The sequence below is a fragment of the Hakea prostrata genome, chromosome 3 (assembly GCF_041222555.1).
Source record: "Hakea prostrata isolate BN-2017 chromosome 3, UWA_Hpros_2, whole genome shotgun sequence".
NCBI classification, from domain to species: domain Eukaryota; kingdom Viridiplantae; phylum Streptophyta; class Magnoliopsida; order Proteales; family Proteaceae; genus Hakea; species Hakea prostrata.
The window spans coordinates 23,796,346-23,816,716 of record NC_142602.1 but is presented as its reverse complement, the minus strand read 5'-3'; the positions used below and the strand labels follow the sequence as shown (position 1 = coordinate 23,816,716).

The window sequence follows — 20,371 nt, the reverse complement described above, 5'->3', positions numbered from 1 at the left end:
ATTCTGTTTTCTGGTTTTTCTCTTACTTCTAGTTTCTGCTTTTGTTCCTAATTCCGATTTCTGTTTCAATTCGATAATTTCCAGACTTGCTTTATTTTGTGTTTCCATTAGTATTTGTTTCCTAAATTTAGGCTTGCAACTATGTCTCCTCCATTTATAAATTTAGTTCCTTTTATGTCCATCACTTCTTTATTTACATCTAGCCTCTTGATAATCTAATTTATTACATAATTGCCATTGCACTTATATATTTACCAGGAACCCCTTGAAAAATTCTGGTTTATTACAATGTTACCATTATCTTATTCTATCATGGGGAGAGTTTGGAAGTTGTTTCTTGGATTTAGACTTGCTAGAAGAATGAAGATTATATCTACCATAGAGGTCTCATTGGAAATTGTTTCCTAGGATCTTTTTATATTGGACAATTGGTTGTTATTAATTGTCCACGTGGAGTGCTGAAGGATATTATGTGTGAAGATCTTTGTCCTCCCAAGTGAGATTCTAAAAGATACCTTTACCTACCTACCATTACCTATCTATTTGGTTTGTAATAACCTATACTACCTTTTAGCTATTTGGTCTGTAGTAACTTATATTGTCTTTTACTCACCTACTTAGTTCACAGTAACCAATAATGTCTTTTACGTACCTACTTGGTCCACATTAGCCAATACTGTCTTTTACCTACCCATACTTTACCAACTACTTGCCTTCTTGCAAAGTGCTTATATGAACAATGGAGCTGTAATTTTGAAGAATTAGTGTGGATATTCCTCCTTACTATTGCATTATTTGGATAGTGCCGTTGATGTTATTATATTTATGGATCACCAATTGTTCTCATTATTGGTGGTTTGTCGACGTCTGCTATTGCTACATAATTCATGATTGGTGCTACCTTTCAAGTTTATTCATATTGTGCAAGCTGGAGTTTCTTTGTGTATACTCCAACTTGAGGGGGAGTGTTGAAGTATACAAAAGAACAATGGGCTGTTTTAGTGTTCACGTAAATAGTAACATGAATAGTATTATGCCAGTGATGCTTGTTTCCTTTTTAGATAAGCTACTCTACTTTCTATTTCTAACATAGAAATCTTGCTAAACAAGTTTTGGGAGTTTCTATAAAGTATAGTTTATATTTTATGTTAGTTACTAATTCTTATTCTTTCTTCTTCTCAGTTCTCCTTGTTATTGCACTGTTTTGGTTGATTAAAGTTTATTTTCTAACAACTATAAAATAGATTGAAAGGTTAAATAGTTTTATTCTATTTTGTTTTCAATGATTTGTTGCATCATAGAGTATGAAAAGCAGCTAGAAAAAACCAGTAAGAGTATAGTACACAGAATAAAACCAAAAAAGTTAAAAAAAATAATTAAAATAGAGCCTTTTCTATAAAGCGCTTGCACTCCATGACCCTTGAAGAACACCTGGATGCTAGGCGACGTTTTGATAACTATGATGGAAATAGAAAGAAACTAACCCTCTTTTGTTCTTGACAATTTCACTGGTGGTTTTCTGATAGTTTCTGTATTTTTCAAGAAGAAGGCTATTTATGGCTTTTCATCCTGTGCAATGTGTACTGATCACCAAAGAAAACAAAAAAGAGATTATGGTCCTTGGCTGTGACATCTAGATTTGAATATTAAAATCTTTCCCCCGTTCTATAATTGGCCAATCTATATAGTGGAGGTACTATTAGCAATATAAATCAAATGGGGATTCCACTCATGGCAGATGTGGGATCCAACAAGAATCTAAAGCATCATATTTTATTGCAGACTTTAGATCTCAAAATGGTGAATAAACTTATTCAGTTTAGGATGCTTGTGGAGTTTCAATTAGTTTGGGGGTGATGTGCCACTTTTTCCCATACCGAAGTAAGAATGTGATTGGTAGTTGGTACTACCACAATACCACTCACATCCAATGTGGGGATCTCACAAGTTGACACCATCGTGTACTTCATATGCTATATTCAGTGTAATATTCAAAGAACTCCACCGATAAACATCGCGTTAGGCCAATAATTGTGCATTCAATAACATGCCTTCTGCAAGACAGGGTCAGAAGGGCAGGAGAACTTTTGACAAATATTCGTACTTTGAAGATGTATGGCTGGGAACTTCTATTTACCAATTCGTTGATGGAGACTAGATCCATGGAAGTGAAATACTTATCTGTATGTTACCATTACCAATGCTCAGATTTTCCATTCTGCTCAATTGAAAAATATCCAGCTTTCTTTTGAATAAAGAGTTAATTCTAATACTTGTTTACAATTCCTGTCAGACACGAAAGTATTTGGATGCATGGTGTGTGTTTTTTTGGGCAACTACTCCAACACTTTTCTCCCTCTTCACATTTGGAGTCTTCACATTGATGGGGAATACACTAGATGCTGCGACAGTATTGCTATCAACTTGATGTTTCCAAACAGTACTTCAGGAAAATTATATCATGCTTCTGCAAACTGATGCATCTCTTGATATATTTTCAGGTGTTCACATGTGTTGCTCTATTCAATACCTTGATCTCTCCACTAAATTCACTCCCATGGGTCATTAATGGGTTGATTGATGTGAGTTTTCACCATGCTGTTTTCAAATATAGCCTGCCATCACAATATTTTAAAGCTTTTTTACTCAAATGCACCTTGTTTGTGTCACAATCCAGGCCCTCATATCTACCAGGCGGCTTAACAGCTTCCTTTCCTGCTCTGAACATAGTTCAGAATCAGTACAGATAGCTGGTTCTTCATCAACATTACTCCACATTGGCCAGCCTGATTGCACCTTTCAACATAATGCGGTTGTCATCAGGGATGCATGCTGTTGTTGGTCAAAAAGTGATGATGAACAGAGCTCAGTGTTGAAGCAAATAACTCTAAACCTTTCTAAGGGCTTCTTTATTGTAGTGATTGGAGAGGTAATTGATCCCTATACTTTGTCTTCTTTCTTAAATTCTGCATTCTGACATCTCATTGTGAATACAGCAAAGCACTCTTCTCTTTCAGTCTGTCATCTCACACACACACACACACACAGTCTGTCATCTCTTTCTCTCTCTCTCTCACACACACACACACACAAAAAAAAAAACAAAAGACCCAATCTCTATAGCTTTGATTGGGTTAGATACCTGGAGTGCAATGAAATTGGAGTTTAATTTTCTATCAGTAGGATGGAAATTAGGGTGGGTTGGCTGTAAGTTGACATCTATTTGAATTCTGCCATGTGAATTCTGTTCCAAAGTTTTACTCAATCTCGGGCCTATATGCATTTAGTTATTAGATTTTCTAACTTTTATGACTTGAGTCCTCACATTCTGTTTATATGGAATGTAAGATATGAAATACATATGGCGGGCTAGACCTTAAATGACCATTGGAGAAGTGGTGAGGACATGCATGTGGTAGCGGCATAGGGCTAGATCCTAGTATGATAGTGAATGGAGTTGTTTGGAGGAAAAGGCCCGTGTAACCAACCCGATGTTCGTGGGATGCTACTTTGACTACTACTCTTGACTTATTCCCTTACCTGATCTCTTTTCTATGTCATTTTTAGTTCCCTTTAGCTCTCGTATTTTTATTACTATCAGTCTCTCTGAGGCCCATGTAGCCAACTTCGTTGAGATGGGATAAGGTTATGGTTTGTCCCTGTAAAAAATGATGGCACTTGTTTAGCTCACTGGTTATCTTAAATTTCTTTGTAGTTTGCTTGTAAAGAACTCTTAATACATCCACTGATTTCACCTCAACTTTTGGCTATGAATATCCTTGATCAGGTTGGTTCAGGTAAATCATCCCTGTTGAATTCAATTTTGGGAGAAATGCAACTCACCCATGGATCCATACATTCACTTGGATCGATAGCATATGTTCCACAGGTTACATATCCTCTAGGCATAGCCTCATTTGTTTTTTTTGTTTCTTGTTACATGAAATTACTATTGGGTATTTCATATCTATATTGTAGGTTCCGTGGATCCTGTCAGGCACAATACGTGATAATGTCTTGCTTGGGAAGGACTACCATGCAGAAAGGTTGACATGCATCAATTTAAAATATTTATCATTTTTGGATCGCTTTTTCCATTTTCTTTGTTTTCTATTCCCAGTCTCCAATTGTTAGAAGTCTAGTTCTCATATGATTCTATGATATGCAATAGAAGTAGGAGACCCTTGCTATCTTTTTAATTGGTGGCTTAAAAAATTATTTTGGAAGGAAAAACCTGATACGAAGCTTGTTCCTTTTCTTGATTTTCTATTGTGAGAAGATATAAAGAGGTACTACAGGCATGTGCGCTGGATATAGATATTTCACACATGCTTGGTGGAGACCTAGCTTATGTTGGGGAGAAGGGAGTTAACATATCAGGTGGTCAGAGGGCACGTCTTGCACTGGCAAGGTAGAATACTTCACATTCTGCTACTCTGTTATTGCTAATTTTACACAAGCTAACACTAAAGTATAAGTTTTTAATTTTTTACTAAGATCCTTCTCATGAAACTAATCATGAAATTTACAGGGCTGTGTATCATGGACCCGACATATTCTTGCTTGATGATGTTCTCAGTGCAGTTGACTCTCAAGTGGCTCATTGGATATTATACAATTGTATACAGGGTCCTCTAATGGACAAAAGTACACGAGTTATTTGTACTCACAATATTCAGGTTTTTCCTTCAAAAACCCAAGTACTTCTACATGAGCTAAGTTTATGTGCTATGAAGCACATCCAAAACTATGTTTCCACCTTGACATGAATACTGAGAGTAAGCCGTATGGAACTGTAATGAATCTTTTACCTTCTCTTGGGAGGTACATGTACAAATGGATGTGAATACATGTTGATTATAGGCAACATACTATGGTTATCTGCTTAAGTTTCTTCTTATTTGGTTGTATTTCATTAGGTAACCTATTAGAGCAAGGCCTATTTCTGAGCTATAATTAATCTGTATGTAGTATAGAATGTCCTAGATCACATAGAATGTCTTCTTGTCTAGACATATTAGATTCCATTTAAATAAATTGGGCAGAAATGTAATAAACAAAATGTTTATATGATTCTTGATGGTAATGCAAAAATTGAATTGGATTTGAGCCTGTTATTGTATCAGAACTGGATGTACCAGTACCTGTGTGGAGAAATATGGAAAGAGAAGAAGAGGCAAAACTGGACCTACAGTTAAAGTGATTTTAACTGAGTTGTCCACCTTTATTTACAAGGGATCAATTAACAGTAAATATATGTAAGGACAAAATCCATAATAACTGCCAAGGACAGAACTTGGACATAATTGTGTATAAGTCCTTGATGGATACAAAATATTAAACCCCCCCCCCCCCAAAAAAAAAAAAAAAAAAAAAAGGGGAAAAAAGAAGAGCTCCATGTGCTCAGGGGCATTATGTCTACACTCATTCTTGAACTACATGTTGAGATATTGTAGTCGGTACCATAGAGTGTCCTGTGTGCTGCTGTTACTTGATTCCTGTATTCCTATAGCCAGCAGTAGAGTATTGTGTGTAACCCACAATTGGAAGTTGTTTCCATATGAGTCCTTAGCACTGTTATGCTTATTTTCTAGGTAGCTTCCTAGTCTAAGTTGGCTTTCCTTTTCCTATCGTCTTTGTAAATAATATTAAAAGAGAGGAAGAACTGAAGAAGCAAAGAGGAAGAGAACAGTAAGAATAGTGGTGGAGCCCCACTTCATTAAATTTGTATGAAGTGGCACATTATGGAGATAAGAATCATCCAAGTGAAACGCGATCCCTAGACAGCCCTTTGACTAGAATCAAACACTAAATGATCTCTAATAAGTACTAACACTCCCCTCTTTAGGAGCATAGATATTTAGCATCCTTAGGTTGTTACAAATATAATTTACTGTAGCATTCCCCAAGGGAACAACCTTCACTGATGACATTCTTTTATGGTTCAGACATTTAATCTAACACAAAATGAAATAAAGTTGCATTGTGTACTAAAAGGGCGAACCCAGTGCTGGAGGCCTCCGGATAAGCGTTGTGTACTAAAGATAAAGAGGAATAACCAATACCCTGAAACTTGATGCTTAATCTTGAAACCTTGAAGCAAGATTAATCTCCAACCACTTTGGATGATAATAGTCACCTTCAAGTTACCTGTTGTAAAAGTCAATTTTTTACCTAGATAATTGACACCAAAACCCTGACAATAGTTGATCTATGCAGCTGCATAAAAGAATTTGATCCAAAAACTTGATTTCTAAAGTCTTGAATGCATTGTCTACTCCTAGTTCCCAATCTTCAACCATGAGATACTCTCTAAACATTCCTAAAATGGTAGGAGATCAATTTGGAGCCAATTCTTCCAAGACCTTCTACGGGCGTGCTGTCTAAATGGTCAAAATTGTGTTTTATGTCAAATTTAAGGTTAGGATTGATATCTTGGTTATGCTACTATGCGAGGCAACTTATGGGAAGTCCCTTAGTGAAGGTATCTTGATTTTTGGATGATATGTTGATGTATGGTAGATTTGGGTCTTATGAAGGTTTGCAAAGGATATTTGGTATGTGACTAACCTAACTATGCCTACTTTAAGCCCCCCTAAAGGTGACCTATTAAACTGAAGACCCTTGGGATCAAAGGCCAAATATAAAACCTAGCCCTAGACTTCTTGCTAAGGACCAGTTTGAATCTACATTAATAAGGCCAAACTGTGAAGAACTACCCAGTGGTCCACACTGACATGATGCTGCTGGCAGCATCTATAGATGGTTGGCTGGGTAGAGGAAGATGTGGTGGGAATCATTTAGATGAAAAATGGGAGCAAGCTTCAATGATATGCTAGGAAGCTTCTGAAAAATCCATGCATCCAGTTCCATGGTATGCATTTAACCAATACATCTGTAGCAAATAATAGATGTTGGTCAGTGTCTTCAACAGTCTTGATATGTAGCATGTTTCTCATCTACTTTTTTTGGGTGGAATTTCGCACCTGCTAGAGAATTAGTGTATGGCTAGGTCAGAATATAGCAATCATTCAGATAATTATTCCCCTGTTATCCAGAATCCTTCTGTAAGTATAATTGACATCATGTTGCAAGTCTCATACAAATTTTGCCATAAGTATTCCTTTCAAGATAATGTGCTTCTCGTGATCATGGTAAGCTTGCTCTTATCACGTAATTGACTAAGATCATTAGACATCCAAGGTTAGGTAAATGAGGCAAGATCTGGTTGAGTTGTGCATATGTTCATCAGGAATATAGTATATCCGTTTAAGAAGTTTGGCAAAAGATATTTACTATTTGTGTTCATACTGCAGGCAATATCTTCTGCTGACATGATTGTGATCATGGATAAAGGACATTTGAAGTGGGTGGGGAGCTTATCAGAGTTTTCAGTATCTCCCTATTCAACAATCTATTCAACAAAAGAATTAGAGATTTCATCTCCCATTGTAAGAAAAGAAAGTGGCAGAAGCACTTCGGCTGAAGTTGAAGAAAATATCCAAGAAGAAACTGGTGTGAACATTTCTGGGGAAGCACAAGAGTCGATTGAAATTGAGCTGAGAAAAGAGGGAAAAGTTGAGCTCAGCGTATACAAGTACTAGTTTTTCCTTTTTTCTTTTCTCTTCTTTTCTTATTGCTTGGACTTTGATATAGAATTTGATTAAATTACTGGACATTCGCTGGCTTATCTGACAATTATATGAACATACCCTTCATTTTTGACAATTACTACTGTATCTACTTTAGTTAACTGTGTTACAAAAGAATATGAGACTATGGGTTGACAATTTTACCTTTGATTGTAAAAATCAACACTGCCTATCCTTTGCTGTGGTTTTTTTTCAATACAAAAGGGTGGGACCCACTTCTTCTTTTTTGGGTCCTTCCTTTTTTGGGATCACTGTAGTAACCTCTGACCACCTCCACTGCTGCAACTTTGATGGTGACAAAAATCTGCACAAAATATGTTTTGCAGCTAGGGGCGGAGCCACTGGAAGGAACTCTCTGTTTCCTCTTATTCCCCAGCCGCTACAACCTTGATGGTGATGACAATCTGCAGAGATATGTTTCGCAGCCAGCGGCAGAACAACTGCTATTAACTCCTTATTTCCTGCTATTCCCCAACCGCCACAACCTCGATGATGGTGACAATCTGCAGAGATATGATTTGCAGCCAAAGGCAGAACCACTGGAAGGAACTCCCTATCTCCTTCTCCTATTCCTTAGCCACTGTTTCCTCTTTGTAAATCTATCCCCCAAAACTAGAAACCCTGAAGTACTGAAGTATCCATGCCTCCTAATCTGTGAACCACAACTAGAGCCCCATCACTCCTCAACCATGAAACAATTATTTTTTTTTTTTTTGAATGAAAAAATTCATCACCAAAACCCCAAAGGGGAAGAAAGCAAGGACTGTACAAGAAGAGGGGGAAAAGGGCTTCAACCGACTAGGCAGCAATAGGGGAGAGCTTGGACCGTAGGTAACAACAATCAACCTATTCCTTGGTGTGTCCAAAATTGGGGGGTGGGGGGTGGGGGTGGGGAAGAATCTAAAAAGCCTAGTAGAGACATCAAAGAATATGGCTTTCCAAATCAAGTCCAGATATTTGGATTTGGTGGTCCATCTTATAAGGTTCCGTTCCCAGCATAAGTAAGATTGTAGCATTAAACACCAACTTTTTCAGCAAATCATAGATAGATGAGATGGAGAATGATCTCAAGAGCCATAAGCAATCCGTAGAGAATCCAAAGGAGCATCTATAGCGCGGCCAAATGGAGGCAATGACTTTTCTCCATTAGGACTGCAAGAAGGGGCAAGAGAGGAGATGTAGTTGACATCTTTAGGGCAATTCCAACAAATGATGCAATAGGGGCTGACAGAGAGGCGTCGGTGAATGAAGAATATCTGGGTAGGGAAACAAAGGTGACAAAAAGGCTCTCCAATCAGTGAAGGTATGGGGGGAATGTGGCATTTGAACCAAACCAAAGGCCACGAAGCAATCGGTTGAATAGGTGTTCAGGTAAGGTTCCAAGCAAATGAGGAGTAGAAGGTGCCATTGGAGAAGGTGGTCTAGGCGGAAGGATGGACCAAACTTGAGTGACACATAGAGGGGAGGAGAGGGGGGAACCCAGGAGTTGAAAAAATGAAGTCAGAGAATAAAGTCAATTTCAAGATTTAAGTTGCGTAAACCTAGCGGTGCCTAGAAGATTGTAGAGGACACTAAAGGGTGTTAGATGTCCAACCAAAAGTAGGTGCGGGTACCATCAATCCATCAATGACCTAGAGTGGAGATTGTAGGAGAAAAAGAGGTCTTAGGAAGAGGAGCTTCCTCTAGACCCAAGAGATTTTTTTTATTTTTTGGGTGGGGTGGGGGGGAGGGGGAAGGAGGGGAGAGTCCATATGGAGTTTGATCTCAACAAGTAGGGGTAAACTTAGTTGACCAAAATGAAGGCATGCTTAGTGGAGATCTTCAAAATGAGTTTCAATAGAAAGCTATTGTCGTAATCACGAATCTGATGAAATCCAAGGCCACCCTCAGATTGGTGAGGCAGACAATGGACCAACTGACGAGGTGAAGGAAGCAAGATGATTCTTAGCCTTTTCCAAAGAAGAGCACAAAAGAGGGCTTCCATGGCATGGATAGTGGCCTTAGGGATGAAGAAGATACCACATCCATAGAGGTAGGAGTACTAGAGTATTTTCTTATCAGGACAACCCTACTGGCAAAAGAGAGTAACTTGCCTTTCTAGAGTTGGAGCTTTCCACGGATTTGTTCGAGCATTTGGGAACAATGTTGGTGAGTCTGCTAGGGATGATGGGCAGCCCAAGGTAGGTGACAAGGAGGGAACCCAAAGGGAAGCCCGTGAGTTGTAGGAGAGAGGCCTTGGTTATCAAGGAGACACCATCTAAAAACAAGTGGGATTTTTCCAAGTTGACTTAGAGGCCAAAGAGAGACTCTATGAGGGAGAGGGAAGAGAGAACGGAAGGGATTGAAGGGTGGGAGACTTAGGGAAAGATTATAAGATCAATTAACAAAGGCGAGCTAGGTTAGTTCAAGGGTTTTACACTTTGGGATAGGGGTGATGAGGTGCTGGTCAGTTTTGGATTGGATGATTGTGGATAGAAATTTCAGGAGTAGGGAGAAGAGTGAAGGGGGAAAGAGTACAACCTTAACAGTTAACATGTACCAATACAAGACTAAAAGAAGGCCGTTAAAGAGTTGTTAGTGATGACAGAGAAGGAGGAAGTGCAAATGTGGACTCAACCAATGAACAAAGGTGGGAGGGGACCAAAAATTAAGGATGAAGTCCCCATCTGCTGGAGTTGAAACTTTGTGGAGGTCAATGTTCAATAGAGTGGTATGGGAGTGTGAAGAATGGTAAATCCTAAACAATCTCAACATGAAGGAGGATGTTGTCAACAATGCATCCAAATCCTTGAATAGTATTGGCACATATGAGGATGTTACCAGCAATACTTCAAACAATATGAAGCTGACAAGGGAAGGGATGACAACCTTGATTTTGTAGGCAAGAATTTGGCAATGAACTTGTAATGGAGGTTGCAGAGAGAGATGGGCCGAAAGTTTGAAAAGAAGGAGGCATCTAGCTTATTGAGGATGAGGCAGAGGAAGATTTTGTTGGTAAAGGAAACCTCCCAGAACGTTAGTACTTTCTCTTTCTGTCTTTTATTATTTGTCTCTATCATCTGGTGTCATCGGTTGGTTTCTTTTGAGTCCTTTTTTGTTATTATCATTTATAGGGGGGTATTTTTTGAACCATTCTTTTCTTCACCTCTCTGTGTTATTTGTTTTTTTCAACTTTTATTCAAAGTCTCTTTTTTTCTTGAGTTATTCCACCTTGTTAAGTAACCTCTTCGTCTTAACAAATTCATCACCATCATTCTGGGGTGGTCGTCGTGGGCGGGGTGGTTGGGTTCTGAAGAGATTCAGTCAATGGGACTCCTAGCACAAAACATGAGGAGAAAGCCATGCAGTTTGGATTTAGGTTCTTTATCAGGAAATCAGCGTCATCCTTATGGGTACTCCTGTTCGTTCGCACGTCGATCGAACCGGACCAAGACTTCCTTCCTGCATCTTGGTCCAATTTCACGGGGGTCCTGTGGTCGTGGTACTTTGATCTCAAACTCGCGTAGACTCAGCCCCTTTGTTTTGAAGGTGCGCCTGGATGGATCGCTTGCTGCCCATTGTCATCATGGAGAACTTGAAAGAATCATGATCTATCGATTTAACTCGACGCTGAAGACTCCCCAGAGCATTGATTATCACAGCGTGGTTTCTTGGGTTTGATTGCGGGGTGTGGGTGTTGGGGTGTTTTTTGGTTTATGAGTGGGCTGAAGTTCGATTTTTGGGCTCACCATTTGGGCCAAATAATGGACCCCGTGGAGGACTTGGGGAAATAAAACCTCTTTTGGCCCCACTCATCGCCAAAATCTAACCTCACGTGTTATTAACTTACCACCCAACACCAATATTAAGGAACCAATCGGTTCGGGGGAATGAAGCTTTAGGTTGGTTCCAAACCAAATAGTGAACCCCTCTTCCTCTTCCAATCTCACTCACTCGCTCCCTCGCGTCCGTTGGTTATCCGGATCAAGATATGAAGGGTATTTTCTTCCCTACTCCGGCCATCTGCCCTCGAGCAACTGGTTCTTTTACTCCCGCGATGATAGTCCGGTTCGGGGGTGTCTGATGCGTTGGGGTGTTGGCACTCTATACCTCTTGGTGGGGATCGTTCACACACCTGAACTAACGGGACAAATAAATGGCTTGAAGTCATCATTCGATCGATTGTGGAGCAACGCCAATTTGTGCTCGGTTGGTGGCTTGGGATTGGAAATCCCAAAATTTCAGGTTGCTTTGGGCGTGGGACGATTGCGGTCGGGGTTTGTCGGTTCGTTCGTGGGGGGGTTTTGTGCAATTTTTACCCTTTCAATTTGGGTAGCATTGATATTCTTGGGCGTAGTGCTGCGCACTAGGGGAAGTCGCGATTGGCGCTTGGAACCTGGCTTTGGTGGCGGGCGCGTGAACTAAATGGGGATCCAACCTTCTCGATTAAACAACATTAGGTGTTGTGGTTCGGTGTGTTCCTCAACCTCCATCCGTCGGAGCGTTGTCGAGAGTCCGGTGTCACATTTATTACGCTTTGCTCGTTTTTCTAACCAATCCCGCCCACCGGTCGGTTGCGGGGTAACCCACCTATTTCGACCCTTCGTTACCCACATTCTCAACGAGGTCGAGTTGTCTGTTGGCGGGTTGGTCGACCTGTGTGGTCCTTACTCCTCGTCGTTGGTTGGGTGCGGTGGGTTTCCGTGACTATCGTGCCTGAATAAACTCACGGTTCTGACAGTTTCCCATTCTCTTGTTTTGGATGGCTGGGGACCGGTGTTTCCAAGCTTGATTTGCGGGATACCACCAAATTAGATCGGGGTGATGAGCGCTTTTCGTACACTAATGGGCATTCGAGTTCTGGTGATGCGTTTGGGCTCTCGAATGCTCCAGCCACATTTCAATCACTAATGCATGAGGTATTTCGAGAACACTTGCAATTTATTTTGGTGTTTTTGACGATATTTTGGTGTATAGCAGACCATGGAGGAACATGTGCCCATTTCGAACCACCTTTATACTTCTCACCCCACCTTGTAGTCAACCGATGCATGTTTGGGGTTGCTACTTGGAGTATTTAGGACATATCATATCTAAAGCGAGTCACGGCGGACCACGGAAGATTAGTGCATGGTGGGTGCCCCTCAATCTTAAAGCCTTGCGGGTTTTAGGATTACCGGATATTACCCGTTCTCCGAATTATGGTAATTGCCGCTCCACTCACAAACTTATTGAAGAAAGATGCATTTCGGTGGGGTACACAACCGGCGTTTAATGCCCTCAAGACCCATGACAACCGTTCCGGTATTGGTGCCGTTTCCGAGAGTTTTTGGTGGGCGTGCTTCGGTTTTGGGTGGTGTTTTGTGCGAGGGCCATCCATTCCTCTGGAGCCAAGTGTTGTCCCCTCGCGCCAACCAAGTCTGCATGAGAAAGAACTAATGGCAATAGTACTTGCCATTCAAAAATGGCGTCATTACTTGATGGGGAGACATTTCAAAGTACGAACGGATCGAGAAAAGTCCGAAATATTTGCTTTGGAACAACGCATTGTGGCTGCGATCAACAAAAGTGGGTCTTGAAACTTTTGGGATTTGATTTTGAGATATTGTATCGTCCGGGTGCGAAAACAAAGCCGCCGATGCTCTCTCGCGAAGGTCGCGGGATGATAAGCGGCTTTGTTCGATGACAACAGCAACTTGGCGGGAAAGTGAGGGACTAGATACGCGGTACACGCCTCGGACCGTTACCGGAAGATCGTTCAAGCCTTCTTGAAGGGATCCCAGGACTACCCCGACTACCGGCTTCAAAAGGGCACCTTACTCTATAAGAATCGGTTAGTCATCCCCGATGGGTCACCATTAATTCCCAAATTACTTTCGAGTATCATTCTACCCCATTCGGTGGGCATTCGGGGTTTTGAGGACTTACGGGCGATTAGCAGCTGTGGTATCTTGGGTAGGAATGAAGGCTGCTGTCCTCGAATTTGTGGCTAGTTGTGATGCTTGTCGTGCGGTAAATATCAAGCCATGAAACCCGCTGGACTCCTTCAACCACTACCAATTCCGGATCGCATTTGGGAAGACATTAGCATGGATTTTATTGGTGGGTTACCCGGGACTAAGAGTGGAGATACCGTGCTTGTTGTAGTTGACCGGCTATCCAAATACGCGCATTTCATCGCTCTTTCACACCCTTATTCCGCCAAGGATGTGGCTATCTCGTTCAGCAGGAGGTTATCCGCTTGCATGGGTTCCCTCGAACCATCGTCTCCGTCGAGATCGTGTCTTCCTTAGTAATTTTTGGATGGAGCTTTTAAATTAGCGGGTACCAACCTCAAGTTCAGCGGTGCCTACCATCCTCAAACGGATGGTCAAACGGGTGGTAAATCGCAGCCTTGAAATTTACCTCGATGTTTTTGCGCTCGCCAACCGAAAGGCTGGATTAATTGGTTACCGTGGGCCGAATATTGGTTCAATACGACGTTTCATTCAGCCACAAAAATGACTCCCTTTCGGGTTGTGTATGGGCGAGACCCCCCTCTCTTCGTGTTGGGAGGATGGTCGATCTAAAGTGGATGAGGTTGATGTGTTCCTCCGAAGCGCATCGGGTGTTGGAGGATCTCAAAACAAATCTGCGGGTGGCCCAAGATAGGATGTGCAATTCCACGGATTCAAAGCGTAGGGAAGTGCATTATCAAGTGGGGGATGAAGTTTTCTTAAGCTACAACCTTATCGCTTCCGAAACTCGCCAACGGCCCAATGAGAAACTCGGCCATCGCTCTATGGGCCGTGCCGGATCATTGAGCCGGTGGGACCGATCGCCTATCGTCTCGTTTACCGATGATTCACGGATCCACCCGGTGTTTCCGTTTCACGGTTGAGGCGGCCTGGGGCGCCTTAAGCCGCGGCCGCTTCCAACTTGTTTGCGGGAAATGGCGGTTGCAGCTCACACCGAAGCCTTGCTCAACATTCGTTTCTCTACTCGAGGGTTCTTGAGGTTTTGATTCAATGGAAAGGACTGCCGCCTTGTGAAAATACTTGGGAATCTTATGCTGAAATACGGTCCCACTTTCCAGTTTTCACCTTGAGGACAAGGTGAAACTTTTGGAGGGGAGTATTGATAAGCCCACGATATCAAGAGTCTATATTCGACAAGGAAAGCACTCCCGAGGAACGATTGACGGTTTGAAGAGTGAAGAGAGTCCTGTCGTTTTCAGCGAGTCCTAGTGCATTCGGCGCGGCAAATTTGAAGCATGAAGAGTCCTTCGCGTTAAGGTTATTAGATTAGATTTAGAGAGTCAGAGTCATAATACATCTAGGTTAGGTTACATTACGGTTAGGTTTCTTTTGAAGAGTCCTACTCGAAGTAGGCTGATTTTGTTAATTAATTCGATAGGAATGTATTGCTATAAATAGGGGGGAGGATGAGTAGAAAGGATATAGAGAGAGTTTATGTGAGAGCCATTGCTCTTGGGTAGCCGTAGGAATCACCTACTGCTGGTAGATTATATTGTTTCTTATTCAACTTTTATTCAAAGTCTCATTTTTCTTCTTGAGTTATTCCACCTTGTTAAGTAACCTCATGGGGGGGGGGGGGGGGGGGGGGGGGGGGGGGGGGGGGGGGGGGGGGGGGGGGGGGGGGGGGGGGGGGGGGGGGGGGGGGGGGGGGGGGGGGGGGGGAGGCGGGGGGGGGGGGGGGGGGGGGGGGGGGGGGGGAGCCGCAGACCCCCCGAAACGGGGGGGGGGGGAGGGGGGGGGGGGGGGGGGGGGGGGGGGGGGGCGCCCCGCCCTTGGGGGGGGGGGGGGGGTAGGTTTGGTTGGGTTTGGTGTTGCGCCCTCTGGGGGGCAGAGACACCCCGCGGGGGGGGTGGTGGGGGCCCAAAACCAACCTAGGGGGGGGGTTCTTGATCAGCACATGTCCGGCTGTATGTGGGCCAAACTAGAAGTATGTAACACGAATTTAAACAAATGTAAATACGTAAATGATGCAAGAGAACACAAATATCTTCATTAACTTTCAAGAAAGAAGAGAAGTACTAAAGTCTACAATTCATTATACAACTAGTCAAGTTAGGTGTACAGATAATACATAAGTATACAAGTGTAGGCAAATACATAGTAGTCATCCCATCATCTCAAACCTCAATACCAAGTATTGTGCTTAGGTAGATCCATCTCCTCCTGACTCTTCGTCGTACTCATAGTGTATATCATCCTCTCCCCTAACCAATCTACACACTGGACTAATGCCATTCCATACTGATGGTTGTTCACATAGTCCTGAACTGCGGCTCTATAGCAATTAGCTTCCGCCTCCAAGAGAACTCCTATATAAAGGAAGTAAGAATAGGGTCAAGGAAGGTGCTACATTGGTTGTGGTGGTGTTGTTGGTGCCAATAAGTGTGCATATGGTAGGTTTATCTGCCATCTGAGGACTCTGCAATTGACTTTGGCCCTCAGAGACCACTCATAAAATCTATCATTGTGCCCATAGTGCAAACTACTAGAAGAGATGTCCATGCCCATACCATAATGTCTATGAGCATGGGAGAAACCATAAAGACCAATAATCCCATAAGCAAATGTGGAACTGATAGACTCATCCTAGCTCATGGATCCCATCGCTCCCTCTAAGCTGTCCGTTTGATCCAGACTTGGAGGATTTACATAATAACCATACAATCCGTGTGTAAAGGTGACATCATCATAACCACCTCTGTGCTCCTTCCCACGACCCCTCCCCCTTTTGTTGTAGGCCGTAGTACGACCACGCTGATGCTCACCACCATGATCCTGATTTTGGGTGGCATGTGTGAAACAAGACTCCTTGGTGTTTCTCAGCAAGGGTTGTTGTGTCTCTGGAAATGGAACATGTAAATGTTCCTGAAGTCCTCCACCACCATAACCATTGTCATCATCCCCACCTCCACCATCCTTATCATCATCATCATTAGAATCCCTCCAAGTCATACTAGGACTGGGAGTGAGTGTTTCATTTGGATCTTGTTGTGCATGCCAAGTGCCACCATTCAATCCTCATCCATAATAGCAATTGCCTCCTGTGCATGTGCCTACCTAGCATCCCTCCAAGTCCAAGCTGATTCAACACCGGCTCCCCTGTCCATCAACCACTGAATGAGGGGATCCTGCTACTCTACACCCACCTCAAATATATTGTCGAGGTCGATGTCCTACCGATTGCTCTCAGCCTGTTCCCTGGCATGTTGTTTCTTCAACCTCATGTTGTAGTGGCAAAACACTAGATCATTCAAATGCTAGCTCCTCAATCTGTTCCTCCTCTTGAAGTGGATCATGCTAAATGTACTTTAGTTCCTCTCTCACCCAGAGGTGGAGCAAGTCTAGGAGAGGATCTTAATCGCTAGTCTGCTGAGGTTCGATGCATTCTTACATAGAGACCCACCACTCAACTATATTATCACAAAAACATTAAGTTAATACTTAGTAGTTTAATACTTAACATATAATCTACTTCTCTGTAAAATGTAATAACCTAGATCAACGTTTTCTCATCCCCAATAGCAGCATTTGAACTGAAGGAACCAATGTGTCCCTAAACACCTTTATCGACAATCATTTGTATTAATGATTACCTAAATTCTTTCAAAATCAAATGCAAATTCTAAGTCTGAAATCCTTGCTATCTCACCTCGGTGTGGCAAAATGATTGGAGTTGTGGGCCCGGCTCCAACTTTGAAATCACCTACATCACGGCATCAAGCATGCCTATGTCCAACCCCAAATTTTTGCTATACTGATACTTGGGGTTGAGATAATAGGCTGTACAATTCACAAACGCACAGTTAAAGTTAGGATAGAATGAACAAGCCACAATAATTACTTATCGGCCCTATGTAGCGAATGCATAAGATGATAAATCCATCATTTATCAACAATCTTTAAGAAAGCTTAGTAGCCTTTGCGGTTTGCTCTCTTTATAGCAATCTTTGTACGCTCAAAGGCTGCATAAAGGTGGGCCATAGTCGGCCCCCTTAAGGAGGAGTCCACCATATGCAAGACCTTTATTATTGGCTCCAAGATCTGTAACAAAATCCTCACAATTCTCCAGAACTCATCAGATGAGATGGTGCCCTATGCCTAGTGCCTACTCGAGGTACTAAATTATCACATACAAATTAAGATACTAGATAGTTATCGTATAATATTTTGTAAAATGAAATAGTAGATAGTTATCTTACTTGGATCCAACCCAATCAAACCACTCCTGGGATGCAAACATGGATCTCAGGCCCAACTTCTTCTCTTACATACTGCCCAAGGCGACCAAATTTGTCACAAATCTTGTTGGACCAAGTCACACCAACTCATCTCTACAAGTTCGCCTCATCATATCCAGAGCAGTGTTATGATTGTAAATGAAATTTGTTACTTGTCAAACCGTCTCCACTGTGTCTTGGACAATGTTGATCTTCCCAATGTCCTTCAACATAAGGTCGATACAATGGGCTACACAGGTGTATCTAAAAGAGATGATAACCGATGAATTCATCAACACCTCACCCGCCTTCGTAAAGTTACGGTGACAATCTGCACAACATCCTTCTTCCCAACCTCATTTACTACTTTCTATAGGAGACCAAGTATATATTTGTGGTCTTTCACATGACTAGTAGCATCCATAGATCTCAAGAAAACTATCCTCCTATTATAGTACACCATGAAGTTGATGATGTACTTTCTCGTCAGACTGGTTCATCTATCATACATAATGGTAAATCTATATGTATCCCAGAAAGATCTCATACTGTCAATGTACTGATGCAGCTCCTCCTCCTGCAAGAAGGTGATCATCAACTCTTTAGGGGTGGGACCCTCATATTCAGGACTTGCATATGCAATAGTATCAATCATGTGCTTATAGGGTTGTGTTTGCTGAAATGGAACTGTAAAGCTTCCACTTTGCCACTATCCTTGTAACCTTTTTACCCATACATTTCCATATACTTGTTATCTTGGGCTACTTAGCCCCCTTCATCTTGAAAACTTTAAGATCCTACTCTAGGATTGGGTCCCCACGGCGTGAATAATCACATGGTGCTAGATCTGCTAGAGGAGTCGCCCTCTAACTCTGTGATTTCCTTAGCATGCCACCCCTCCCTAAATCCAAATGCGCTAGCCCCAAATCCAGATGCTCCAATCCCTACAGGCCTAGAGGGATCCTAACATCAACGGGATCAACATCCCGATCAGAATCTGAATCATCTCTATATGATGACGGTCCTCGCACCGCATCATCTAGTCTCTGTCCACTCTCCTCTTCTCCTCTTTCTTCTTCCCCTTCATTTTCTCTAACTCCCTAATTGCCTTCACTACATTTGGATGGGCCTCTATGCATGTGTCCAAATCCTTTGAACTTCAGGTGATGTGAGCCTTAAACCTGCTGAGGCCACCTGAGTTCAATTTCTTCCCATAGAAATTACATTTTGTTTTATTCTTATTTCCATTAATAGCCACAGAGTACTGCCATGCTAGGTCAACCCTCCTTCCTATTGCCGCTCTCTATGGATCTCCTTGTGGTTGTGGCTGTGGCTGTGGCTGTGGCTGTGGCTGTCCCTGGCCCTACTATCTACCCTATGAACTAGTTCCCCACTAAATCCCACTAGCAGACATGATAACTGTTGCATAAAAAATGATTGTATAAGTCATTGTTCAACGCCAAATTAATTTTCTATAGACAAGCAGACAATTATGTACTTAGCTAACAATGTTTCCCTTGCCCTTTTTTTTTTTTTAATGTAAAATGAATTTTTTAAAATTTTTGGCAAGAAAATAGGCTGCCCATACCAAAACCAACGATGAAATTACATGGGCAGTACTTGAAAAATGCATATATAGCTATTCCATAATTTTCTATAATTTTTGAAGCCCTTGTCTCTATTTTCCCCTTTCTTTCATAATTGTTTATATTTTTTAGAAATATTTTAATAGTAAAATAATTATTTATTGGGTGGAAAATTATTTCGGCTCTGTGAGTCTGTAGATCAGCCCATGGAGTTCCACATGTTTTTTCCATCACCATACAAGACATATATCACGTAAAAAGAAAGCATTTTTAATGTAGGAAAATACATTTTTTTATGCCTGAAAAAAAAATTTGACACCGCAAGTTCGTAAATCTACCATTGTGTTCAATATACTTTAATTTCATATCCATCCAACAACATTATAGCATGCATTTTGTAAAAAATCAATTTAGAAAACTGTGGTTACTTCTAAGATGAAAAAACTCCAAGATCTATGTGAAACGCTGCTTGATCGATGCAAAGAAAGCAATTGCCAGCAAGAATGAAGCAAGAACCAGTGGTAAATGTCGAAGATCGGAGCAAAAATAGCAAGAATTAAACATGGGGAAACAGAGAAGAGAGAGAAGCTCTGGGTGAAATTTCGTCCAAATGGGGCAAAATGTCACCTAAATTTCAACTTAAATTGGCAATATTTCGCTGTTAGAATGTAGTATGGGAGGAAGGGAAGAGGGAGATCTAAGCTTCATTCACAAGAGACCTATCAAGTTTAGAAGCTATACGGTCAATACCAGATCTCCATTTGTGCCAAGTAAGAAGAGGAGCGGACCATTAGAGATCTATCACAGTGATGTCTTCAATAACTTTTGAAGGCATTAAGAGGTGCCAAGGAAGCGAGCACCCATCTTTCATGACTGAATCTAACCACATTGAAGTCTCCTCCGGTAACCCAAAGAGTGGA

At 41.8% G+C, this 20,371-nt stretch overlaps 1 protein-coding gene across 2 annotated transcripts in view; it reads left to right on the top strand.

Moving 5' to 3' along the window:
- Nucleotides 1-20,371, top strand: part of ABCC13 (multidrug resistance-associated protein 11) — an 84,999-nt gene that overhangs the window by 35,450 nt on the left and 29,178 nt on the right. For both annotated transcript variants that reach the window (XM_089149947.1, XM_089149946.1), the window contains exons 15-23: nucleotides 2,066-2,183; nucleotides 2,294-2,410; nucleotides 2,502-2,582; nucleotides 2,678-2,929; nucleotides 3,788-3,889; nucleotides 3,979-4,046; nucleotides 4,280-4,411; nucleotides 4,532-4,679; nucleotides 7,317-7,597. In XM_089149947.1, coding sequence (XP_089006073.1) covers nucleotides 2,066-2,183; nucleotides 2,294-2,410; nucleotides 2,502-2,582; nucleotides 2,678-2,929; nucleotides 3,788-3,889; nucleotides 3,979-4,046; nucleotides 4,280-4,411; nucleotides 4,532-4,679; nucleotides 7,317-7,597 — 1,299 coding nt within the window. The remainder of the gene's footprint in view (nucleotides 1-2,065; nucleotides 2,184-2,293; nucleotides 2,411-2,501; nucleotides 2,583-2,677; nucleotides 2,930-3,787; nucleotides 3,890-3,978; nucleotides 4,047-4,279; nucleotides 4,412-4,531; nucleotides 4,680-7,316; nucleotides 7,598-20,371) is intronic.